The sequence below is a fragment of the Sminthopsis crassicaudata genome, chromosome 1 (genome assembly GCF_048593235.1).
Source record: "Sminthopsis crassicaudata isolate SCR6 chromosome 1, ASM4859323v1, whole genome shotgun sequence".
Lineage (NCBI taxonomy): Eukaryota > Metazoa > Chordata > Mammalia > Dasyuromorphia > Dasyuridae > Sminthopsis > Sminthopsis crassicaudata.
In genome coordinates this window covers 648952047-648980029 of record NC_133617.1, presented here as the reverse complement: position 1 = coordinate 648980029, position 27983 = coordinate 648952047, and the positions used below count along the sequence as shown (strand labels likewise).

Here is a 27983-nt window from a genome sequence, read left to right as displayed (position 1 = left end):
TAAAATGTAATGCTCTCTGTTGAGGTTTTCTTGGGGGGGTCTCTGGAAGCAGCCTTCATTTCAATTCAGTAATCACCACAAGTACAGCCAAGTGTGAAAGTCCAAATCCTTTATTGTCTCCTTCAAAATCTTGTCTACTTTCTAGGGACCAGTTAGCTTTCTTAGAGGCCTATCTCTCTTCCTGGTTCTGAGAGCTTAAGTTTTTGCCACCAGTCCTTTGCATCTACCAGCTTCTGCTTCTAGCTTCCTACAAAAGACCTTCCTGGCTGAGGCTCCTAGATCGAATTGAATTTCTCCCCTTGGTTCTGAGAACTTAAACTCTTGCTGCCACTCCTTTGCCTTCTCTTTGAATGTCTCTGAATCTCCCTGGCTGAGGCTTCTAGCTTATAAGCCCCACACTGAGTATATACTAATCATTATATCACTAGGAAACCATTATTTGTTGTAGGGTTAAATCAGTGCTAAATTAGATTTAACCACTGTCTCCTCAATTCCACTTAGTACCTTGTTTCAAGTTCTGGCCCATAGCATCTCCTTGTAGAATTAAATCAACCATACTGAACCACGTTAAATTAGGTAACTATTGTCTCTATCAATTCAACTGATTTAGTACCTTGTAAGAATCCTTTTGTTTCAAGTTTAGAGTTCTTGCCCATAACATCCATTACATTAAAAAAAATAATTTATGAGATCAAAACCAGTGAAACTACATGTACAATACTTAAAATGGAAAGTGGCTTACTGAGATTTTTTTTTATCCAATATCTCTCAAAGGACCTCAAAGTCATTTATTTTTAACACTTTTTTAAAATATTGAGGTCCAAATTATCTTCCTCCCTAACACTGCCTTCCTTATGCATTGAAAGAATAAACAATAAAATAACAATATTTGTTGTTGCTCAGTCGTGTTCTGTCATGTTTGACTTTCTGCAACCTCATTTGGGGTTTTATTATCAATGGTACCACAGTGGTTTGCCATGTCTTTTGCCATTTTTTAAGATTTTTAAGATAAATAAATTGAGGCAAAAAAATTAAATGAATTGCACAGGGTCACATAGTGTCGGAAGTCAGATTTTAATTCAGGAAAATGACTGACTCCAGGACTGGTACTTTATTCACTGTACTAGCTAGCTGTCCCATGATATTTATTATACATATGTAGATAAACATACATATATATGTGTGTGTGTCTGTGTGTACACACATACATACATATATATGAAAAAGCATGCAATGCATATTTCCATAATAATTATATTTTTTTAAAAAGCAAGAAAAAGTAGAGAAAATGAGAAAATGCTTCAATTTGAACTAAGGTTTCAGCAGATCTCTCTGGAAATGGATAGCATTTTTTCATCTGGAATTGGACAGTATTTTTTCATCTTAAGTTCCCTGAAGTTTTCTTGGATCCTTGCAATCAGAAGAGCTACTACTCTACCAAGAGTATAATTAGTATATTAGTATAGTAATCATTAGTATAATATTTTTCTTATTCTGTTACAACATTTGTCATTTTGGATATGTATAAAATGGTATCTCTAAATTGTTTTAATTTTTATTTCTCTAATGAATAGATATTAAATTTTTACATATGATCCATTTTATTTACTTATTTTTTAAATTTTATTTTGTTTTAAGCAACTATTAATATAACATTCAGAGTCCCAAGGTATAGGGAAATAATGCCCCAAGCCTCAGGTCCTTCTTACTGTTATTTTCTGAAGTCTGTCTGAGGTCCCAAACTTGGGCTTCCACTCACTTCTAAGGCACTACTAGAGTCCCCAGCCACCTGTCCTACAAATAATCTTGCTCCCTGGGGTTCTGCTGCTGACTGTAAATTACAGCTGTCCTCTCTGCTCTGGAACTGGAACCATGTGCTCTGCTCTTCTAGAAATGCCCAGAACCAGCAGGATTCCCAGCCCCTTTGCTATTCTACTTACCAGGTGTGTGCTAGCTTCTTTTCCCTACAGCCACAGTCCAGGATGCATCTGGTCAGCACAGCTCTATCTGGTGTCCCTTGACAGTAGACTTGTCAGAGATCACACTGCCACACCATCTGTGAGATGAGTTTCTAAGGTTGAGACTATCTCTCAATTCAGCTACTCCCTGGACTTGTTTGTAGATTCTGCAGAGTTGACTTAGAATCGTTTTCTGTTTACAGATTCAGCAGAGTGAGCCTGAAGGTATTTCTGCTTTACTTAAACCAAATCTTCATCCTTGGAAGTTGGGTTTTTCCTAGGGTTTTCTCAAATTGTTGTAGGAGGATAACTGTTTTACCCCAAATTTTGTTTACTTCTGTTGCTCTATATTCCCTTGGGCGATATTCTTTTTTTGTGGAGGAAATTTGGAGAACTGAAAGTTTTGTGACCTCCATTTTTTACCTCCTACTTCACCATTTTCCCAGGATCTTCTGTGAGTAGTTTATTCTTAGTTATAATCCCAGTTCCTTTGCCTTCTGGAATATCATATTATAAACCTCCTGATCTTTTAATGTGGAAACTAAATCATGCATTGGTCTGACTGTAGCTCCACAATAACTGAACTATTCTTTTCTGGTTGAACTCTCATTGATTGACCTGAGGTGTCTAGAATTTAATTATAATATTCCAGAGTTTTCATTTGAGGACCTCTTTCAGGAGATAATTGATGAATTAACAGAATCCCTATGTTACCCTCTGGTTCTAAGATATCAGAGCTATTTTCCTTGATAAGTCTAGGCTCTTGATTTGATCGTTGCTTTTAGCTAGTCCAACAATTCTTAAATTTTCTTCTTCAATTTATTTGCCAAATCAATTACTTTTACAATGAAATACTTTGCATTTTCTTCTATTTTTCTGCTTTTAATTTTGCTTTATGGTTTCTTGAGGCCTCATGGAGTAATTAGCTTCTACTAGCCCAACTCTAATTTTTAAGGAATTATTTTCTTCAGTAGTATTGTGTACTTCTTTTTCCATTTAGCCAAGTCTGCTTTTTTTTGAGTTCTTTTTACCAGTTAATTTTGTGTAGCCTTTTTTAAAATCACAAAGTCAATTATAGAAATTGACTATAAATAGACATTAAAGTTGAAAAATTGAAATGCTGATAATTTATAGGTTTCCTTTGTATCCTGTGATTGCTAAAGTTGCTCAATGTTCATAGCTTTCAAGTTAATTTTCTAGGGTCTCTAGTAATAGTTTTATTTCCTCACTGTCTATTCTAATTCCTTCACTTTTTTTTCTTTTCTTATTGCTGAAGCTAACATTTCTAGTACAATATTGAATAATGGTGATAATGGGCATTTTCCTTTACCCCTGATCTTACTAGGAAAACCTCTAGACTTATCCTCATTCAAAATAATAATGATTTGTAATATTCAATAGGTACTATTTGTCTCTTTAAAGAAAGTTCCACTTATTTCTAGATTTTTAGTGTTTTAATTAGAAATTGGTATTATATTTTCTCAAAAGCTTTTCTACATCTATCAAGACGATCCTCGGATTTCTTTTGGTTGTATTATTGGTATGGTGAATTATGATGATGATCTTCCTAAGGCTGAACAAGCTTTGCATTCTTAGAATACATCTTATTTGGTCACAATATATGATTTTAGTGTAAAACTTTATCTTCTAATTTTTTCTCCCTCCATCACTTCCTTATCTCCTCTCTCCCCAAGACAGCAGGCAATCTCATACAGGTTACACATGTGCAATCCCTATAAACATATTTCCATGTTTGTCATATTGTGAAAGAAAAATTAAACCAAAAGGGGGAGTATAAGAAAGAAAACAAGCAAAAAGGTGAAAATATTTTGCTTCAATTCACATTCAGTCTCCATAGTTCTCTCCAGAAGTGAATGACACTGCCCATTCCAAGTTTATTCGAATTGTCTTGAATCACTACATTCTTGAGAAGAGCCAAATGCATCACACTTGAGCATCACGTAATATTGTTTGTACTGTATACAATGTTTCTTAAATCTTAAATCTTTAAATGGTACGAGTATCATCTCCCTCTGCAGTTAAATATTACTGAATACTTTTCCTGTTTACCTTTATATGCTTTTCATGAATCTTGTATTTGAATGTTAAATTTTCTATTCATCTATTGTCTTTTCATCAGGAATGCTTGAAAGTTCTCTATTTTATTAAATATCCACTTTTCCCTTGGAAGATTATACTTGTTGCAGTAAGTCATTCTTGATTGTAACCCTAGCTCTTTTAGTTTCCAGTATATAATATTACATGCCCTAAGATTCTTTAATGTAGAAGCTGTTAAAACTTGTTTTATCTTGATTATAGCTCCATATTTGAGTTATTTCCTTCTAGTTACTTGCAATATTTTCTCCTTTATCTGGGAGGGATGTAATATTCCTGAGATTTTTAATTTTTAGATGTCTGTTTCTTTTTTATCTTCTGGTTATTTTCTTTGGTATTTTGTGAAAAATGTAATCTTGGATGTTTTTTGATCATGGCTTTTAGGCAGTCTGATAATTCTTAAATTATCATTCCTTGATTTATTTTCCAAATCAGTTATTTTTCAAATGAGACATACCACATTTTCTTTTCTTTTTTAATTCTTATGATTTTGTTTTATTGTTTCTTGATGTCTTCATGGGTCATTAGCTTCCACTTGAATTCTCTCCTGTGGATTTTTCTGCCTCTTTTAATATCTGGTCTATTATGGTTTTTAAAGCATTATTTTCTTCAATCTTTTTGTGTCTTCTTTACCAAACTGTTGATATTTCTTGCATCATGTTCGTTTTTTCCCCTCTGTGACCCAAAACTGCATATTGGCAAGAATTGCCAATCAACGGGTGTTTGACTCCTTTACCTTTGTTGGTTCTGAGAACTCTGAAAGTTGCTTTGGAATCTGTTCTCTCTTCCTGTGTACTCTGGGCCATCACCCATTCAGATGTTACAGGTCTCTCCTGATGACTAAGTTTTCTAGGGCCAGAAAAGTGTCTCATCCTGATCTTACACTAGTTTTGCTGCTCCAAAATTTAATTTGTTTTGTTTTAAAGTTGTTTGAGGAGAATGTTAAAGTTCAGATCAGTTGCCTCTAAACCACCATTTTCTAAAGCTGGATTTTCATTAATAAGTAACTAGAAACAGTAATAAACTTTTAACTTACTTAAAAAACCAGCAGTGAAGGCAGTTAGATTTCTTGATTACCCAGAGGAATAAAAAAAAAAAAAAAAAAAAACAGCTAATGTTAGGGGAGGCAGAGATTAATAAGTGACAATAGGAAAATATGCAAGAATTTTCCTGAAAAATGTTTTTAGACCTTAGGGAAATTAACAGCATGGAGAATATAATAATCAGGTATCACAGCAGATGGTAAAAGAGTCTCAAGTTTTCTTATTACTACTATGTCCTCCTACCTACTCCCAATAATACTTCCTAAGAATTTATCTTCTCATTTTGGGGAATCAAAAACTGGGTAAGCTTTGAACTTGGGCAATTTTAAAGAGAAATTTAAACAAGTAAATGAAACTTTAGAACAATGACTCATAAAAGTTGGTCTAATAGGATAATTTAAAATATTTATTTGTAGAATTCCATTAACTATGAGAGTTTACAGATGACATGCTATTACAAAATCAAATGAATTAATTGAAGACTATTTTTTCCTTTGTGTAGAAAAAGTAGGAAACCTTGCAGACTAAGTCCTACAAATACGAATTATATTTGAATCAGTTATATCATTTCTATCAGAAATCTGAAAAGGAATATGTCATATTTTAAAAGACATGGAGATGAGAAAGATAAATTCTATTCAAAATAACTATACAATGTATAATATGTTTGAATGTTTATCTACCAAAATATACAGGGTAACTAAGGAAATGTAATCACAAATCACTCTTTATAAAATAAATATGGACCAAAATAGTTAAGAGAAATATTAATTGTTCATGTGTAGGCTGAGCCAAAATAATAAAAATGACAATATCTAAATAATTCTGTTGTACAGTGCCATAGCAATCAAACTGCAAAAAAGTTAATTTGAAGGGAAAAAAAAACTAGTCATTATTTTCAAACCAAATATTTGTAAAAAGAAATACAGAGATGGAGCAATAGATAGACAAACTAGAAGTAAAGAAAAGGTTCTTTTTTTAAATATTGGGGAAAAAGGGGTGAAAGATGGATGAAGGAAGACAACTTATAAGGATTCTTCAGCTATTCATCCAATTTCTTGATTTCCTCACTACCCTGTCTGCCCTGCTGTAGATGTATGCAATCCCTATTCTAAAAAGATCCACTTAGAAAAGCATGAAATGAGAGATGATAATCCAAAAATGCTTTTCTCAGAACAATAAGCAACGATACTATTTTTTTAGTTGTTACCAAAGATACTTTAAGTTTGTGGTCAATTAATAAACCCATCTTTTTTATATATTTGAATTTAATTATGTTTGCCTTGCAATTGTATTTCCTCTGAGCCCTAAAGTCAGCTATGAGTTTAAGATCTCTGCTCTAAATCAGTCAAACTCACCAATTCAAAACTATGCATGGCTCTAATCAGATTCAAATTTAATTGAGAAATGTTTAAATAAAATTACAATACAAAATAGATAATCTTAACTTGTGGCTTCCTAAAGTAATAGCTGGCCCCCAGGGACTTATTTCTACTTGAGTTTGACAGCAGTATTTTAGGTGTCCTCAGCATCAATGATCAGAAGGTTGTATCTTGGTAGAATGAAAAAGAATGCTAGATTTGAAATACCTAGATTCAAATTCTAGTACTTCTTACTGCATGTGTGACCTTAAGCAAGTGACTTAATTTCCCTGGGGCTCAGTTATTTTGTCTATGAAACAGGGATAAAGATTAAACTATTTATCTTTTGAGGTTTCTGTTAACTCTTAATCTATGATTGGCAAATGTGTTGTCCTGAGGCAGACAACCAGTGTTCACAAATAATTCCTTACCATATACTCCGTTCAATTGATGATTTTCCTAAGATTCACTGTTTAAATGCTCTATATTTTATATTTAGGCTCTAAACCCCTGGGTGGCAGCTCAGTTCCATCCTCTTTACTTGCATTCCACCTTGAGAAATAAAGTATACTGCACGCTTACTAAATTCTCTAATTTATAAAGTTTATCTGTCATAATCGTTTTATCATTTATCCTGAAGCCTTTCTTGTTTCAGTTCCTCAATCTCTCTGCTTTTCATCAGCTCAATTTTTGCTTGTGACCTCTATTTACGAACTTTGCATCTTCTCCTCTCCCTGGTGTTACCGATATTAATAATACCACTGATACCCTCTAGTAGCAGCAGTGAAATCTTTGCACTAACAGTTCTAGAAAATTCTCAGACTAATCATATATTTTTCACCATTCACCACTTCTAGTCGAGGATCAGGTTATGTGCTTCCTAGAAAGTTAACCCCCAGAATCTGAGGGAGATAAGCAATTTAAGGTTGAGTTTTCAATGCTGGTTGTGGATTCCCCATACCATCATGATCTTGTGATGATTTTCTTTTTTTCTGGTCAAATTTATCTTTGCATTTTTCAAAAAAAAAAAAACAAAATCTTCTTAGCTCTCCTTTTCCTCTCTCACAATCCATCTTATATTATTCTTGTTTTATGTATGTATAACTTTCCTTATTAGACTATAAATTATGGAAAGAATACTCGTGCTGGAGTAGACAACCTTGGATCTAATTCAACCTCTAATATTTATATTACCTGTTTAATTTAAAGTCAGTACTTACTTTTCCGGGAACTAAATTTCTTCATTTGTAAAATGAAAACAAATAGACTAGTTGGACTGTAAGATTCTTTCTAGCTTTAAATCTATGATCACAAGACGAAGTAATTTTTATTGTATAAAGTGGATATTTAATACATATCTGCTGTTGAACTGAAATGAATTTACTAAAAAGATGGATATAGAAATAAACCAGCATATCCCTGATGGAATATAATAATTGTATTATTATACTCCAATTACTCAAGTTCTCATTTATTCAATTTTGAAAAATCAGTAAAACATATCTTAAGGACCCCAACATCAATTTTAAATCATATTAGTAAGAACCAAACAGAGGTCTAGAGTTAGTAGGGACCTCAGAGATCACATAATCCAATATCCTCATTTTATAGCAATGTAAAATTAATTCAGAGAAGTTAAATGTCTTTCTTTAAATCATATAGATGATATTTAGCAGAGCCAGGACTGGAATTTAAATTATTGATTTCCTCTCATTCCAAATCCAAAGCTCTACTTATTATTCTACATAGCCTCCAGATTGGTATAAAGAGGGTGAGAACCAAGGAGAAAAGCTACTAGGACTATACAGACTATACAGGATGAAGAGATTGGTCCAAATTCTAGATGGTACTGAGTACACCTAAATTAGAACAATAGGATTCTAAAGATACAATTGGGGGCGAGGAGCCTTAAACACATTTGCAAACAACAGGGACTGAGCCTTGATGGATGGATTGGATGGAATACATTTTAGTCAAGTTTCTGGGAACAAACTTAGAAAACTTGACTGGGCTTTTGAAGTAAATATTTTGATCTCTTCAATAAGACAGTGTAACAACAACATATTTAATAATAATCATAATAATAGCAACTAGCATTTATGCATACTTAAGTCTTTGCAAAGTGATTTACAAAATTTTCTCATTTTCTCCTTATTATAATCCATCCTTATTTTACAGATGAGAAAATTGAGGTAAAGAGCAATTAAGTCACTTGTCATGGGTCATCTAGCTACTAATTGTCTGTGGCTAGAACTGAATTTAGGTATTCCTGATTCCATGTCTGGCCCTCTGTTCATTGCACCACCTAGACACCACACATTCAATGGTTCCTGTCTTTGCTCTCTGCATAATTTTGCAAAGACCTGGTATCCAGGGAATAGTGATCAGGTCTTGATACTCCCAATATTTCCCTGGCAGATCTGATCTAGTCCTTCTCACTTTCATACCACTAGATGTCCTGGTTCATGTATTAAAAATATGAATAACAGATTTTTTTTCTTGTTAAGTAGTCAAAAAGTGGAAAATAAGTGAGAATCCTCATACTTGCAAATAGCTAAACAAATGATAGTATGTGAAGATAATGGAATATTTTAGTCACAAAAAATTATGGATTATTATCAGAGGAAAATGGATAACCTTTATGAACTGATATAATAAATCAATCAACAGAATTAGGAAAACATTCTGTAAAATGATATTATAGAGAAAAACAAGAAAAGTCAATAGTCTGAAAGAATAAAAATGAAATATGCTCTCCTGACAAAAACAGACTCAAGTTTTTAAAACTTGCTACTTGAAAAGTAAATTAACCCAATTTTTAAAATTCTAAGGATTTTTCAACAAGTCTGCTATGAAGTTTCACTGATTTCCTTTCATCAAAAAAGAATATTCATTCACAATCTTATATATAGCACATGGTTTTTAACTGTTATAAATGGTACTTTTAAACTAAAAATTCCTGTGTAAATGTTATTTTTATTGTTTTGCCATAAATATTTATGCATATGACAAAATATTTCCCATACACAGTCACCAGATTGACATGAGTCCATGTGTTATTTAACTCTTTTTGTCTCCATTATGTTTAACAAAAAGTAGACACTTAATAAGCACTTGTTGAAATCCATTTATCAAACAAATACTATTATCCTCATTAGATTCAAACAACTAGACTTCAAAATAAAAGGGAAAGTAATATATTCAAACAAATAGCATTTTAATTACAGTCCATACCAAAACAGAAAGTATGATCTGAACAATATATTTGGTTGTGAAAAGTATCAACTGAAGCAAAATATAATAATATGCCACTTATTGACAGGTACATGATTCATTTGTTGAAAATATTTTGAGAAAATTAAATTTATTTAAAAATAAAGTTCCTTTATATTTATCAGGTTTTTTTTAATGTACCAATTATTAAGACTTTTAAAATGCTGTCACTAAAACTTTATTTTAAAGAACTTGGAGTTAAGGAATGTATTTACTTTCACTGTAATTTTCTATGGGATTGGTGGAGAAGAGCTAGGGAGTTTAACATTGATATTAGATCTAAGTAAATTGTATTAGAATTAAAAGGCCCATAAATTTTTAAACCTAGACTAAAATTTAGAATTATTTAAACAATACCAATCTCTTAATTAAGAGATAAAGACAGGGAAGTCATTTTTAAAATGAAAAACATAGGCCTGTGATAAAATTATTTGAAATAGATGCTCATTAGTTTCCCCAGACTTACTAAGTTTATTCTTTATTGTTTAGGAGTACCTGCAGAAAATTTTGGAAAATTCTGGGAGTTTTCAAACACTTCAAAACATATCTGTATAAATATAATTCCAATTATAACTCCTAATAAATAACTTCTATAAATTCAATAAGACAAAAACTGGGTCACGATTATAGAATTGAGAACTGGAAAAGACCTTCCCAAAAAAACTATTCCAACTCTCACATTTTACAAATAAATAACTATAAATGAATAGTCCAAAGATTTGAACTAATTTGCCAGGGTCACAGAAGGAATAAGTTAACAGAACTTAGGCTACCTAGTGGATATTTCCTTTGATAATTGGCCTTTTTACTTCCCACTGATTGTTTAAATGTGGTGAAGTTACAAGTCGGATCACTGTGATGAATTAAGAATAGCAGCTGAATCTGGAATAAAATGAGTTTTCCTTATTTTAATACAAAATGGTGTTCCTTAAATTCTTGATCCTATAAATGAGTTCTATATTTTATAATTGAAACTCTTTTTCATTTGAAAACTAATTACTAAAATTAATTTCTATCTTTTATATATTTTATCAAATAATTACTAATAATAAATTATTAAATAATTAAATAAATTATTAAATCAAGACAAATTATTTAAATTAGTTACCAAAAGATGTTTCAATTATTTTAAGTATTTATTTTATGAGTTTAATAAATAGTATTTCAACATACAAAGAAAAATTTTAAAATGGAGTTTTATTTTAAACTGTGAATTTTTATGTACACTTTGGTTTTTCCCTACTATCTATAGCTTGGGTTGTTTTGTTATGGTGATAGTTGTTTATAAATACAAATTTGAATTTATAATTCCAACACTATTCTACAATTTGATGTCCATTTGTGAAATTCTTGTGCTTTTTATTTTTATATTTTAATGATTCATAAAGTTTAGTATAACTATCACTCTCCTCTATTCATTCCTAACTCATCCCCTATAAAAAGAGAAACAAAAGTTCTCCCTTACAACAAACACTTCTAGTTACATAAAAAAAATATATATATATATATCACTAACTTCCTATATATGAAAAGCACGTCTCATTCTGTATTCTGAATCTTTTAATGAATAGGTGGGAAGAATTCATGGTGTTGATTCAAGTTCTTAAGTCTTTCATAGCTATTCATCTTTATAATTTTGTAGCCATTGATAAAAAAACATTCTCTTGGTTTTACTTACTTCATTATGAGAATTTACAGTTTATAGAAATCCTTCCTCTCAATTTTCTTTCAGCCTATTTATTACTTTCATCATCTCTTTTTTTCTCCCCTAATTGACGGGCAAACACTTTATTTCAATTTGTTTCCTACAACAGAAATTATTGCTATACATATTTTTGTACATATGGGTCTTTTCTTCCTTTATTTGATGTCTTTGCTATATATGCTTCATAGCAGTATCATTGGGTTTAATAGTAAGCAGATTTTAGTGACTTTCAAATATATTTCTAAATTGTTTTCCAGAATCATCAAACCACTTTAGAGATTAACCACCAATATATTATTGTGCTTATTTTATACTTTTTTCAATAATTATCAGATTTTGCTGTTTTTCTCATGTTTTTGGTGGATATGAGGAAGAACCTCAGAGTAAAATTTAAATGTATGTTTTTTTTATTATTAGCATTTGTGATACTTTTTCATATAGTTGTTGATAGTTGCTTTTCTTAATTTGAGATCTGTTTATATCCTTTTACTCAATATATGTTAACAGGCTTGGATCAATTCCTTGCATTTGTTGAATTTCAGATGAAAGGAAACAAACATTAAGTTCCTACTATCTGGATTACTCAATGAGGAGTGAAGGGACTGAGAAAATAAAACCTGAATTCAAATTTAGCATCAGATATTACTTAACGTGTTTGCCTTAATTCACTAGAAAAAGGAATGACATACCACTTCAGTATCTTTGCCAAAAAAAAAAATCCCAAAAGGAGTCACAAAGAGCTAGACACAACTAAAAACAATTAAACAAAAACAGTGCTGTCAATACACAGTCAGACCATTCATTTGTCAGATCAGCATCAAACACAACTGAACAACATTTCAAATAAAATGTGAAAAGGTTTAGAAATATTATTTCATTTAAATGTCAAAATAATCCTGGAATATAGGTATTTTTATTAACCCCATTTTACAACTGAAAAAATTAAGACAGACAGAGGTGAAGTAACACACCAAGGTCCAACAGCTAGTAATATCTAACACTGGATCTGGATTTAAATCTTCCTGAGTGTGGCCCAGCATGCTTGTCTACTGAACTGCCTCACTGACTATTTTTTGTTACTTCCACTACCCAGGATATGTAGAATTCCTCTCTGCCCCAGCTTTCATTTTATGATTTGTCAAAAAGTAAGCAGTACGCTAAGATCACAGATTTAGAGTTGGAAGAGTAAAAAATATCTAATCTAACTCTGTTATTTCATCAGTGTCACATGGGCAGCCTCACCTAGCGACGAAAGGGTAAAGCTGGATCCAAATCCAGAGCTCTCTCCACATTGCCACTCTTGGTTCAAACACATCTCTTCATCTCTCAGAATCCCAATTTTCCCAGCCTAGGTGTTTGACTAAGGAAACTTCTAAGATCACTTATGATTGTAGCCTTCTCTTAGGCTATCAAAAGAATGTTCTATAACTTTATCAGGGTGATTACAGAATCTTAAATGCAAATATTTTTAGAGATAAAATTCCTAGCCTCAGTTTATTACTGAAACAAAATTTTAAAATAATTTTGACAAAAGGACTTTATTTTTCCTCTAAGAATTTGTAGCTCTCTTAATTGTAATAGAAAAAAGAAAAACTGGAAGCAATCTATATGTTCAACCACTGGACAATAGCTGAATAAATTATGGAACTTTAGTGTAATAAAATACGAGTCTATGAAAATAAACATAAAGAACACAAGAAAATATGAATGACAATAACTGATATAGAACAAGATCAGTTAAAATTGACAACAATCCACAGAACAAAAATAAATAGAATTTTATGTAATTCTCCAGTACTCCATGAACACAAAATAGTGCTTTACAAAAATCATATCATTATCATCATAACAATAACCACAATAATGATAACTAACATTTATATGATGTTTATTATATGCCAGGCATTGCGTTAAGAACTTTATAATTATTCGATCTCTTTCACTCTTTACAACCTAACTGAAACCACACTCTAATGAGGGAAAATAACAGATTAAAAAGGAGCTGAAAAACAGGAGGGGGCAAGGTATCTGGGGATGTATTAAATCTGGCAGCAAAGCTGGAAAATTATTTGAGGAGGTATAAGTTACAGAATTCATTTCATTTTACTATATGATCAGTTTTTGGAGATCATGAAAGCCAAGAGAGTAGATAGGTAATAAGTGAGACTTCTGAGTAGTCCATATGCTTTTTTTTTCCTCTTTCATTTATTAAGCTAGAACTATATTTTCCAACAAACTTTTTACAATTTTCCCAAATGTCACCATTAAAATTAAGGACTGTGAAAGTATAAGTTGACTTATTTGGAAGAGCTTGTCCAGTGGTTCATAGAATTTATTTCTTTACCTTCTGCAGCAGATGTTGTTGCATAATTTTCACTTTCTTAAAAGGGTCAATTTTACTTTTAATAGATAAAAAATCTTCACAGCAATGTGGAGCAATGTTTTAATGGCTTATTTTATGATGTGCAAACTACAATTATTCTAATAATGAGTTTCTGTTTAGTGAATATATTTAGTGAAAAACCTTACAGTTAGTTATAGATTCTTTAATATAACATATCTATATCTACATAACAAATCTAAAATTGTAGTACATTTCTTACTTAAATCAATGTAAAAGGCCTGCATTATATATTCTAAAAATCAGCACAGCCTTTGGCAATAAGTATGGATAGAAGTTATTGCTTTAGGAAACTTAAATAGGCAAATGCCAATATATTTGACATCAAATATTATAACCTAAGAGAAAGGCATAACAAAAATTATCAAGGAAAGGATCCTTGCTAATAATGTTTAAATAATTCCCCTCTAGCAATATCTTCTTCCTAGCTTAACATTACAGAAATATAAAAATATTGTCCCATATTATTAGTTATTTAGTATATTTAGTATTTAGTATAGTAAGTTAGTATATTATTACTATATTATAAACAGATAAAATAATACTATTATCTTGGGCAAGGCTATATAAGGCTATATGTAATCTCTGGGCTGGTTCTCTAGAGGACCTTGGAATCAGGCAAAGTCCTTGGTCTTAGGGTGGAAAAGTGAAGGAGTCAGGACAGTCACCACGTGGCTGGTCCAAAATGTAGTCTGAAGTCTTCTGTGGCCCAGCTGTTGCTAAGAACTACGTCTGAGAGAGCGCGCCCTCTGTCCCTGGGACTCCCTTAAATACCCCAGCACAACCACATCACCACAACACACTAGGCATGCACAGCTGTAGAACATCACATCACCACATTACCCTAAGTATACCCCAACTAGATTGACCACATCATGACATTACATCAAGAATGTGCTTAGAGAACCACGATCTCACACCAAGTAGGTACTTAACTACAAGCACCCTGCTGTCCTAAATTCAATTATACCCTTTCAGAGTTCCAACTTGCTACAGCTATATAGCTTGATTAAAAAAAATTTTTAATACCGTACAAAGACACTTGGATCCAAAATCATTTTTCCCTTAAAATGCCCAACTGCATATCTGTTTAGAATTGTGATCTTCTATCTTAGAAAAATAGAGAATAGAGTTCATTAGTTATCTCAAGAGAAAAATATAGTATGATTTGGAAATGACTAGAATTTCAAAGGAAGATACAGGAAGAGTTGAGAAGGCAACTCTGATTATAATAAGAGATCAAAGAGTTAGCACTAGAGCTCTCATCTAAATCTTAAAATAGCAGAAGAAAGAAAAATGAAAAGGCATTTCCCAAGCAGGTACATGGCACAATATCAGGAGGACCTGAATTCAATCTAGCCAAAGAGACTTACTAGTTGTACAACCCTAAGCAAGTCACTTAAACCCCAATGTTCCCCCACAAAAAAGAGTCTTTCATTAGGAATATTGTCCTTAAATACCAAAAGGACATTTAGAGAGAAGGTAGCAGGACCAAAGCAGCAAATCTAAGAAATTTGAGAATCATGGTGAAGTTAAGATGGCAGAGAGAAGCCCGAAAATTGCTTGAACTCTCCCCAGCTTTGAAGACTCAGAATCAACATTACATAAGTCTCTTAACAAATTTTGGAGTAACAGAATCTACAAACATTGGAGTGAAATAATTTTCCAGCTCAAGATATATTGGAAGGACTTCAGGAAAGATTTTTCTCAACAGGACAGGGGGGAATACAGCACAGACACAGTACCTCAGGGGAATCTGGCAGGAAGATGTTAGCTAAAGTAATGCAGCAATAGCCACTCTGTCCTGGTTCAGAGGGCTAGGGGCTCAGCAAGCCAACTGTGAGGACTATAATCCAACCACAGAAGGCAAATTATGAGCCAAGAAATCCTGGCATTATAGGTAGTACCAGGCCAGGCTAACCCAATGCAGTGGGAAAGTGGCAACACCACCAACCCCAGCACAGTGAGAGGCCATTGTCTTCCTCCAAGGAATAAAAAGTTTGGGACAATCTCCCCTCTGCCCAAGGAGCAAAGATTCATTTTTTAAATGAGTAAAAAAGGAAAAAGAGTCCTGACCATAGAAACTCACTATGGTCATAGAGCAGATCAGAACATATAACAGCAATGTCTACAATGTGAAGTCTCAAAAAGGGATATGAACTGCTCTCAAGCACAAAAAAGGATTTTTAAAATCAAGTAAATGAGAGAAGAAAAATAAGGAAAGGAAATGAGAGCTATACAGGAGAATTATGAAAATTTAGAGAGAAAAGACAACAGCTTGGAAAAGGAAGCACAGAAATTGACTGAAGAAAACAATTAACTCCTTTAAAATATATACTTGCCAAAATGGGGGAAAATGTGGAAGAAAACAACTTCTTATAAAAATAGAACTGGTAAAATGGGGAAAAAATTCACTGAACAAAACAACTCCTTTAAAAGTACAATTGGCCAGATGGAAAGGAAGTTTAAAAAAAGGTTAGAGAAGAAAATAATTCATTAAAAATTAGAACTGGACAAATGGAAATGAATGAGACATCAAGAACCAGTGAAACAAAATTTTAAAAATGAAAATATAGAAGAAAAATGAAAAATACCTCATTGGAAAAACAACCTACTTGAAAAACAGATTGAGGAAAGATCATCTAAGAATGTTTACATCCCTACAAAGGAAGATAATACTTGTAACACCTGAAAAACTATCTTCTTCAAAGCATTTGTAAGAAGTACACATAGATAGAGAGTGGTTATAAATTGACTTTAATGTGATCATATAAAAAATAAATTAAGGGGTAGAAAAAGTTTTGTGCTGGGAGAAAAGGAAGGGAAAGTTAAATGGGGTAAATTACATCATATGAAGAGGCACAAAAAATATTTTGTAGTAGAGGGAAAGGAGAAGGATACACATTGTTTGAACCTAAATATCATTGGATTTGGCTCAAAGAAGAAATAACATACATATTCATTTTGGTATAGAAATTTGGTATAGGGTCTCACTCTAAAGGGAAGGAGCAACAGGAAAGGAAAAAAGGAAAAATACGACTTTTGAAAAGGAGGACAAAAACAAAAGGGGAAAGGGAATAAGAAAGGGGGAGGACTGTAAAAGGGGAAAGCAGATTGAGGAAGCTTGAGAGTCAGAAGCAAAACACTGATGAGGAGGAAAAAAATGAAAGGAGAGAAGAAACTAGGGAGAAAAGAGAGGAAAATAGGATAGTGAGAAATATAGAGTTATAAATCTTAACTATGAATGTAAATGGAATGAACTCTCCCATAAAATGGAAACAGAAAGCCAAGTGAAGCAAAGAAATATTACAGAGTAAAGGTTAAAAAAAAAAAAAAACCTGAAGCAGATTATAGTATGCTTCACCTGAAGTAAAATTAAAAAAAAAAAAGCCAGGGGTGGCAATCCTGATCTCAGATCAAGTAAAAGGAAAAATAATTAAGAGAAAAGGAAGAAAACTACATCTTGCTAAAGGGTACCATAGATAATGAAGTATTATCAATATTAAACACATATGTACCACATGATATATCATTCATATTCTTAGAGAAGTTAAGTAAGTTGTAGGAAGAAATCGGGAGCAAACTATATGAGTGAGAGATCTCAACCTCCATCACTCAAATAAATCAAACAAAAATAAATAAGAAGAAAACTGAATGAGGAAAGGAATGTATCTTTTTCTCAGTGGTTCAGGGAACCTACACAAAAATTGACCATATACTAAGGTATAAAACTTCACAATCAAATGCAAAAAAAGCAGAAAGATGAAAAACTTTTAATAAAATTCAATTCAATAAAATAATTTCTGATCATGATGCAATTAAAATTTGGGGTAATAAAGGACCATGGAAAAATAGATCAGAAATTAATTGAAAACTAAATAATCTAATCCTAAAAAATGGGTAGGTCAAACAACAAATCATAGGAATAATCAATAATTCTATTGAAGAGAGTGACAATAATGAGACAACATATTAAAATATAGAGGATGCAGCCAAAGCTGTTCTTAGGAGAAATTTTATCTCTCTAGATATGAATAAAATGGAGCAATAGGATATCAATGAGTTTGGCATGCAAACTAAAAAAATTAGAAAAAATAAAAAACCCCAAATTAAACACCAAATTAGAAATTTTGAAAATCAGAGGAGAGATCAAATTGAAAATAAGAAAACTATTGAACTAAGAATTGGTTTTATGAAGAAAACTTTAGTTCATTTGATTAGAAAAAGGAAAGAAGAAAACTCAATTACCTATATCAAAAATGAAGAGGGTAAATTTAGCACCAATAAAAAAATAATTAAAGCAATATTAGGAGCCAATGTCTTTGGTCCAGAGAATCTACTACTAGTCAAAAGCTCTAAGGAAGTCAATGATAAAAATTATAAACAAAATACATATAATAGCACTATTTGTAATAATAGAAAAGGAAACCAAGGAGATGCCAACAGATTTGGGAATGAGTAAGTAAATTGTAGAATATAAGTAAAGTGGAAAATAACTATACTAAAAGAAAATGTGAATATAAATAATTCAGACAGCAGGAAGACATATGAACTTATGTACAGTTAAATATGTAGAATCATAAAATAAACCACACAATGACTGTATTAATATAAGTGAAAAGAACAACAAAATGAGTGATTTTATTAAAAAATTTTTGCATCAATATTCATTAGGGAAATTGGTCTGTAATTATCTTTCTCTATTTTCATCCTACCTGGCCCACAATCACTCAGATAGTGTATTTCTAAAATACAATTTGAATCCACATTTTCCTGGTTTCAAGACTAATTCTCTAAATATTATTCGCAGATTATATATGTATATATGTATATATATACATATATAGGTATATACAAACAATTAATAAGAAGTACAAAGACAAAAAAAAAAAAAAAAAAAAACTCTGAAATTTTTCCTTACAAGCAGAAAATTGGCAAAGATGACAAAGAACAGGAATAGTCAATGTTAGAAGGATTGTGGAAAAATAGGCACATAAATGGTGGGACTATTTGGTCCAACCATTCCACAAAGCAATTAGCTAAGCAAAGAAAGTAATTAAATTGCCAAAGTCTTTGATCCAGAAAATCTACTACTCGTTAAAAGCCCTAAGGAAATCAATGATAAAAATTATAAATAAAATAAATATAATAGCACTATTTGTAATAATAAAGAACAGGAAAAGGTAGATGCCAATAGATTTGGGAATGACAAAGTAAACTATAAAATGAAACAGAAACATAACTATAATAAAAGAAAACATGAATATAAATAATTCAGACAGCAGGAAGACATATGAACTTACATAGTTAAATATGTAGAATCATAAAACAAGAAACACAATGACTATATTAATGTATGTGAAAAGAACAAAATACTTGAAACTAAATACTGTGTAATTATAATGGCCAAACTAACATCCAAAGGACAAAAATTAAAATGTTCCTTCCCTCATTCCTTTCTATTTCTTTGTAGAGGTGAGGGTGAAGAGAGACACCTAGAGTAATAGAATTCTACATATGTCAGGCTTTTTCATTGTGATAGTTCTATTATACTTTTCCCCCTCTTTTTTATTATTTATTATAAAGGAAGGATAAGAAGTAAATACAGATGACATAAAAATAAGATAAATAATTTTAAAATAAAATGATAAAAAAAACCACACATTTAGTCCATTGCCCTATGTACTCTAGCAGTGGGTAGAGTAGCAGATGAATCAGACTGATCCTTTAAGGAATTTGTTCCATTTTTTTTGGCCTCAATTATAAAAGGTCTATCTGGGAAAGTAGATACATGAGAGAATATAACTAAACTCTTACTTTCTAAAAGGAAGAAATTGGCATCAAAGTAATTAGTTGGTGAGAAAACAAAATGCTGTATAATTTTATATCTTTTTAACTCAGAAGCTCTGTTCCTTTATCTTTTTTATTACATTTTGTGATTCATGGACATTTTTTTACATTTTACCTCTTAAGCCTAAATCACTGAACTGGTATAGGTTAAGCCTGGCCTATAATACCTGCTTTACAATACAATATGAAGTTAGGGGAAAAAGGGGAAAGCAAAGACTTGGTTCAGTTTGTATAAGTTTTTCACTATATGGAAATGCTTAAGTCTACTAAATGCCACATTTAAGAAAATTAGCTGCCACATACAGGAGCATAAATAGACAATAGGTACAAAGACAGAAGAGTTAGTATTAATAATGTTAGTTGTCAAGAAGGCAACCCTTTAAATAATTTTATTGTCAATGAAAGAAAAATAATATATAAAATATGATCTGAATAAAACTTTAAAAAATCATCTAAATACAAAGTTCAGACATTAAAAATGTAAATTTATATTTCAAATAATTTGAAACCTTTAAAATGACAAGATTCAAGAATCATTTATTTATTGTTTTAACAAGAACCATTACTTATAAGTGTGTTTGTTATAATTTTACCCTATGATGAACTTATAAAAAATTTCAGATTTTTAGAAACAGAATATCTTAAAGATTTTAGTGTCCAAGTAGATTGTTGTGCTTAATAACTAACATAATACTCCTTGTTTAACAAAGTTAATTTTGAAATACTACAAAAAACATAATTTTAATAACATAAATGAGAATGACTAAAGTGTTCACAAAAGTTTTTATACTTGTTAAATAAATGTTCATTATGTTTTTAAATCAATATTAAATCAAGAAAAATTGCTAAACCATTTATTTAAAAAGATATTATTTCATAAATATTTTAAAAAAGATACTGTTCTAAGAAAAATAATTTTGTAAACTTCGATTTTTAGCAATAATCAGTCATGGCAGAGGGTCATCAACATTTTGATATAAGAGCAATTTATTTTACATCCTTTAAGAACAAAGTCAGAGAAAAAGCAGATGTGAAATGGAGATGGAAAAAAATCAGGTAAAAAAAGCAGTCAACACCAATGCAGCAGCTTTGTGCTGTTCATCTAATAACTTATTAATAGAAGTTATACCTGCAGCAATTTTAAAATTCACATAGTTATAAACTATTTTTATCTTACTCTGGGATTAAAAAGAGTTCATGACACTTGTGACTAATAACTTGAAGCTCCAAAGTCAAATTTCCAAGAAGGAGAAATTAAATCAACCGAGACTTTACTAGTACAGGTATGTTTTAAGAAAACTGTACTAAGAGTTTCTAATATATGAATAGGATATTTGACATATATTTGTTTGTGATCATTTCCATATTTTTGTTGAGAACATAGTCTTTCTTCCACATATGAAAATACAAAACCAGTCATTCACAACTCTTTTACTCTCTTCTAATCATCCCACGTCAATTGCCAGTTCTTGTTAATTCCCCTTCTACCTTTCTTACATACCTCTCCATTTCTTTTTTTTTTATTAATAGTTTTTATTTACCAGACATTTACATGGGTAATTTTACAATATTGACAATTGCCAAACCATTTGTTCCAATTTTTCCCCTCCTTCCCCCCCCCCCAGATGGCAGGTCGACCAATACATGTTAAATATGTTAGAGTATAAATTAAATACAATATATGTATACATGACCAAATAGCTGTTTTGCTGAACAAAAAGAATCGGACTTTGAAATAGTTTACAATTAGCCTGCGAAAGAAATACAAAATGCAGGCAGACAAAATTAGAAGGATTGGAAATTCTATGTAGTATACCTCTCCATTTCTACAACCATACTAGTCATCATAATTCAAGCCCATATCACCTCATATCTTTACTGAAGTGACAGTTTATTAATTTATCCCCTTGTATTTAGCCTGTACTCTTTTGAATTCATATTTACACAGCTACCAAATTATATTCCTAAAGCAATATCATCTAAACATAACCATTCATTCCACTTGCTACCATTTTAGTGGTTCCCTACTGCATTTAGAATAAAAATGTAAGATCCTCTGTTTAGAATATAAAGTGTTTCATAGTCTGCCCTATTTTTTTAATTGACTACATATACTCCCCCTTTTCGCATGTTATCATTCAATCAAATAGCTTACTTACTCTTCTTTATACATGATATTTCTTTCCCCACTCATATGACTTTACATAGGCTATTCTTATTTCTTAGAATATTCTCTCTCCTCACTCTGCCTTTTAAAAACCCTCATTTCTTTCAAGGCTAAGCTTTAGTTCCTAAAAGGACTTTCCTAATTCTCCTATTTATTAGTACCTCTCCCCGAATTACTTGGTATCTTTTTTGTTCATATTTTAATTTATTTATCAACATTCATGTTGTTCCCTTCCTCAGTGTAATGTAATATCCCTGAGGTCAATGGCTATTTCATATTTGTCTCTGTATCCCTGCTACTTGTCACAGTCCTGGCACCTAATAAATGCTTGTTGAATTCAGTGATTTCCCCATTTTTCAAGAATCAGGTGAGTGTCCCTTTCTTTATGAAGTATTTGATTTTACCTAAAATTATCTTTTTCTTTCCCTAAATTGCTGTAATACTTTAACTATCTTATTGCAGTTTTCTTTTTGTTTCTTTTGCACTGGAGTACATCCATTATCCTTACTAGACTATAAGCTTCTTATTGACAAGCACCGTGTCTTATTCATCTTTCTATTCCCCAAAGTACCTAGCATAGTGCCATGTACAGAGAAGCTCAAGAAATGTTTGAATGAATAAATTTATGAAAAGTTTCAAAGACAGATATTCCATTACCAGCATTAAATATTTATTCAGCATCCACAGAATATGTTGCACAATATTCAACACAAAGTTCATAGTTCAAGTTTAACATGGTCTTTTCTCTAAAAGAGCTTACAATTTTATAAAAGAGCTTATAATTTAGTTTTATATGCATCATGAAAAGAGTTTAATGCCATAAAATGATATAATTTATAATTTGAAAAGAAAATTCAATAAACTTTAATGTTTAGTGTCATACCTGTTGCCAAATTCTTAGACTAGTTATCTATGAAATTCATATAAACTTTTACAAAAACTTGATATTCTAATAGATAAAATTATTGTAAGGTAAAGAAATAGTTAAATAGCAGCAAAAGGCTAATTATACTGGGCTAATTTCCTTTTGTCTACAAGAAAAGAAAGTTTTCTTTCATTGACAGATTGAGTATAATAATATGTGAATTATAAGATCAAAGAAGAAAACTGTATGTTTTCTAAAATATGAGTTTTCTTCACCAAGTTTTATACTGACTGTATCTAAAAGAGCTGTGTGAAGGGATCAGCATTAAGCCCAAAGGACAGGCAATGCACAGCAAGAAAGAAAGCAACTCCCTCGTGTCTTCTGCAGGTCACTACCAAGGACCATGTTAGCAGATCCACACCAGACCCTTAACAGGCAGCTCTGCTGCTACCAGTAATTAGCTTGGACAGCTCAGGCTCCAAGAGTAGCAGCAAGGCTACACAATAATGAGCTCAGCTGGGATTAGCAGGACAGGGCAGGGAACCAAGAGAGCTGAGGCATTCTGCATTGCGTATGTATCAAGGAGATCAAACAAGGATGGCTGGCTAGGTTATCCCCTCACCACCTCATTCCAAAAATGAAGCACGGCAGTGTGTAAAATACAGGCTAATGAAGAGCGACACCTCCAACAGATGAGAGCCACATTAATTAACACAATCCCTAGATCATGTTATACAGTTTCTGTTAGTAGTAGCAAACGTACAACTTGTCACTGCATTATGAAAAAAGCCAGTGTTTTTTTTTTCTTTTCTTTTTTGTTGGTAAAAAGGAGATGGTATAATCTTCAAATTATGTAAGGCCTGTCTCTAGTGGCCTTCGAGCCATATAAAAACCTCCCCAAATGTTGTTCCACATACATATAGTTGAAAAAAGAAAACTCACTTTTCAATCAATAGCTTCTGGTGTTCTCTTTTGAAATATATCAGCTCATTCCATAGAGCATTAGACTCTTCTTGTAAGAACTGCTGGGACTCTCTTCTTCTCATTTGTTTGTTTCTGTCAGTCCTATTTCATAATCAAGATGTTTTATTATTTTTCTACTGTTTAAAATCTAGAAAAACATACATCTTTGAACTTTAAAAATCCATTAGATATAGTCTTAAAAGGTAATATGAATGCAGTTTTTGATTGAATAGTACTTCAAAAACCTGGTATGTTTAAATTAAAGATCTAAAATAATTTCATAAAGCTGGACTGCTGGTGTGAAAGCAGAGCTCTTAATATGACATATGGCAGTACTGGGTCTATCTATCAAATTCTACCAATAGAAAAATGTACATTGTAGAGATGTCGCAGTCTCCAAGAAAGGTTATAAGCTATCAACTAATCCTAACATGTGTTGCCAACAAATCTGTAAGTGGTATAAATACCCAGTCTTAAAAGCAAGCTGTTAGATATTCATATGTTGGAAAGTGAGCCACTATGTTATCAGAACCTTGAAAAGTTATGTGCTTAGAATAGTAGAATCTCAAGATATTTTACACTTGTTTTTGCACAGGTGCAATTTGATAACACTTTTCTTCTACCAGGAGAAATAATTAAAAAGTAGTAGAATCAGAACTTTCTCTAGGATGAGCCAATTTTATCAATAGACAATAGAAATTTCCATTTGAATCTCAGTTTTCAAGAAATAAAAATCAACTCTTGGTTTATAATTTGGAAAAGTGCTGTACTGGCCAATTTAGAAATGTTATTTCTACATACAGGCAAACAACGTGTACCATTAACACTGCCCTGAAGGATCTCTCACAAAAGAAGAGAGTGTACTACATTTTCTGTGCTCATTCAGTCCCTTGCCCTCTGTTGATACCGTTAACAAGGGAGCCACTTAACTACTAACTGAGATCTGAACACCTGTTCACAGCAATTGAATATAGCCCAACAATTCATTCAGATAGCTATAGAACAAACCAATGGATACTTAACATTTTCAACACATACTATGTTAAACAAAATTTCAAACTGTTAACTATAAGTTATGGACCAAATGAACCTCTTGTCTTTATATTTTAAAGTTACAGATTTTAATTTTTCCTCTTTTTATAAAAATAATAATCATATATAATGCTATTAATTTAAAAGTATATATTTTGATTAAATCTATATACAGAGATACTTAAGGATAAATAAGTAAATCATAATTTCCAACTGTTAAATAGCATCAATAGCATTTCAAAATATTAAAGACTGCCTCAGATATTTTGTCATGCTCCATATTATCTACTTAAGTTTCATATAGAAAAAAATTTCTATCAAATAAAAGTACAAAATCTACTAAGAACACTTAAAATGCTGTTTTATTCCGTTTAATATTTAGGGGTGGTATTTTTTATGAGCTATGTAACTCACATGCTATGGTTTTCTTCCGACTGTTTTAATTGCTCTTTTACTGCTCTGTAGTTGGTCTGTAACATCTGTATCCTTTCTTTGCGTTTTTCATGGGCATCTCTTAGCTCATCATTTTCTTGGATCTACAGAACACAAAGAAGTAAACACAAGAGTCTGGTTAAAGATATTAATATTATATTTCAAATAAAAAGAGCATGACCAGGTTGCAATTTAAAACAAATGATTAAATAATCATAAATGCACTATCAATTAACAAACTTAAGGAGACAAATGAAAATTGTTCTTATAGATATAAACTGATTTGTTATTTAATAAATTTGGTAAGTCAGTAGGTCATCTATCATGTTTTTAAATAGTTATAAGAAATTGCTAGAAAACTGTCAAAGTCTTTCAATAAGAATCATGACATAATTAGTTATGTTACAGAATATTTTTCTATTTTTCTTAAGAATTTGTTAGTACAAAGAAGGCAGATCCAATAATTTTTCTTATTGTAAACAAATAACCCCAATTCTTCAGTCTACAGATTAAAGATAGACTATTGTAAACTAAAAAATTCAACAAGGATAATTTTCTTCTACAGAAGAAATCCATTAATTAGAAAGTACTTATTAAGTGCTTACTAGATACCAGACACAGGTATCTTGCTGGGTACAAGAGACACAAGTACATAGAATGAAACAAACTACTCATGATGAGTTTATACTATTATGAGAGGTTTAAAGTAGATATATATAATTGTAAAGTTAAAAAATATATATATATACACAAAATAATTAAATATAAAGTAGTTTAAGAAAAAAGAACTAATACTTAAGGAGATTAGGAAAGGCTTAATGTAGAAATGCTCTGAGATGCCTCTGAAAGAGAGAATGCTTGAAATAGAGCTTGAAATAGAAGTAAAAAGAGAATATGTGCCAAACTCATTAGCTGTCTAAGATAATGCCAAGATTATGAACCAGAGAAAATAGAAAAGATGATGGTGCTTTTGACATAAACAGCTAAGTTTAGAAGAAGAGGATGTAGAGAGTGAGATAATGAGTTCGGTTTTAGACATATTGAGAGTAAATGTCTCGGAAAAGACAAATAAAATGGCAAAATAATAGAAGGAACAGCAAGGTTCCACTCTCCAACACTATCCCAAATAGAACTAAAAACATATTCTAGACTGAATCCTGATCAGGAAATTCAAGAAAAAGTCACAGAGTCATATTTCTTGTCCTGGCCAAAATAAAGAGAAGGTAGGTCTGTGGACACTAGGAATGGGATCTGATCAGGAGAAAATTGTGAAAATCACATCAGCAACTAAAAAAGAACAGAGGCTGTATTCATGAGGAAGAAGAGTTAGCCGATCAATTCCAGGACATTGGGAACTCATGCAGAGTGTGGGAACATGTGACAACTTTGTAAGTCACTACCCATTTTTGGGTTAAAGATGACTAAAGACTACAGGAGAAGAATCCGGGTAGAAATCTCAGACCAAAAAAGCACACTACAACTCTGTCACTTTGAATAAGTAGGGTTTTTCAGTAGATTGATTGTGGCTGAGTAAAGCAGCAATCTATTAAAATTCCAAAAGAGGAAACCTACAGGACTCTTGCTCAAACTCAAAACTAGGACAGGAATTTGCAGAGCTCTGACTATTCAGAAGCAATCAAACTTGTCCAGGGTAAGATCACTTTATAAGTACTAAAAGCTTCCAGATCTACAACATGATCCTGAGATAATGGAATAATGCAACTCTTAATACCTCCAAAAAAACAGTAGTAAGACTAATTCAAACACTCCTTTCAGAAGTGCACAGAACCTGGTCCTCAGACAAAATGCAGTCGGGTAATTTTCAGATAAAGAAATTAAAGCCATTTGTATTCATATGAAAAATGTTCTACATCACTACTTATCAGAGAAATGCTAATTAAGAAAACTTGTAGGTACCACTTTATACCTCTCAGATTGGCTTAGAAGACCAGAAAAGTTAATGACAAATGTTGGAGAGTATATGGGAAAACTAGAATACTAATGCATTGTTGGTGGAGTTGTGAACTGATCCAACCATTCTGGAGAGCAATTCTGGAGAGCCAAAGGACTACAAAACTGGGCAGACCCTTTGAACTACCAGTGACTCTACTGGGCTTGTATCCCAAAAGAGAAGAGGACCCACATGTGTGTACAAATATTCTGGCAGCCCTTTTATAGTGGCAAGTTACTAGAAACCAAGTGGATGCCCATCAGTTGGGGAAAAGCTGAATAAGTTACAGTTTGTAAATGTTATGGCATATTATTGTTCTGCAAGAAATGACCTGCAAGATGATTTTAGAAAAGCCTGGAGAGACTTACATGAACTGATGCTAAGTGAAGTGAGTGGAAGCAAAAGAACATTGTACACAGCAACAAAAAAATTATAAAGTGAATAATTCTGATGGATGTGGCTCTTTTCAACAATGAAGTGATTCAGATTCCAATAGACCTGTGATGGAGAGAGCCATCTGCATCCAGACAGAGGCCTATGGGGATTAAATGTGGATCACAACATAGTATTTTCACCTTTTTGTTGTTTTCTTGCTTTATTTTTTCCTTTCTTGTGTTTTTCTCCTTTTGATCTAATTTTTGCTCAGCATAACAAATATGGAAATATATTTAGAAGAATCATACACATTTAACTTATATCAAATTTCTTGTTGGCTTGGGGAAGAAGAAGGGGGAAAAAAGGAGAAAAATCTGGAACAAAAGATTTTTGCAAAGGTGAATGTTGAAAACTATCTCTACATGTTGTTGAGAAAATAAAAACCCACTAAAAACAATTTTGAAGAGGAAAAATCAAAGTACAGTTAGGAAT

At 31.8% G+C, this 27983-nt stretch overlaps 1 protein-coding gene across 12 annotated transcripts in view; it reads right to left on the bottom strand.

Annotated features, from left to right (window-relative positions):
• Positions 1–27983, bottom strand: part of CNTLN (centlein) — a 427436-nt gene that overhangs the window by 180743 nt on the left and 218710 nt on the right. For all 12 annotated transcript variants that reach the window (XR_012484846.1, XM_074282960.1, XM_074282961.1 and 9 more), the window contains 2 exons: positions 25148–25269; positions 23681–23803 (listed from right to left, as the gene is read on the bottom strand). Coding sequence is in view for 11 of the 12 variants with exons in the window: in XM_074282960.1 (XP_074139061.1) it covers positions 23681–23803; positions 25148–25269 (245 nt within the window). In the remaining variant the exon portion in view is untranslated. The remainder of the gene's footprint in view (positions 1–23680; positions 23804–25147; positions 25270–27983) is intronic.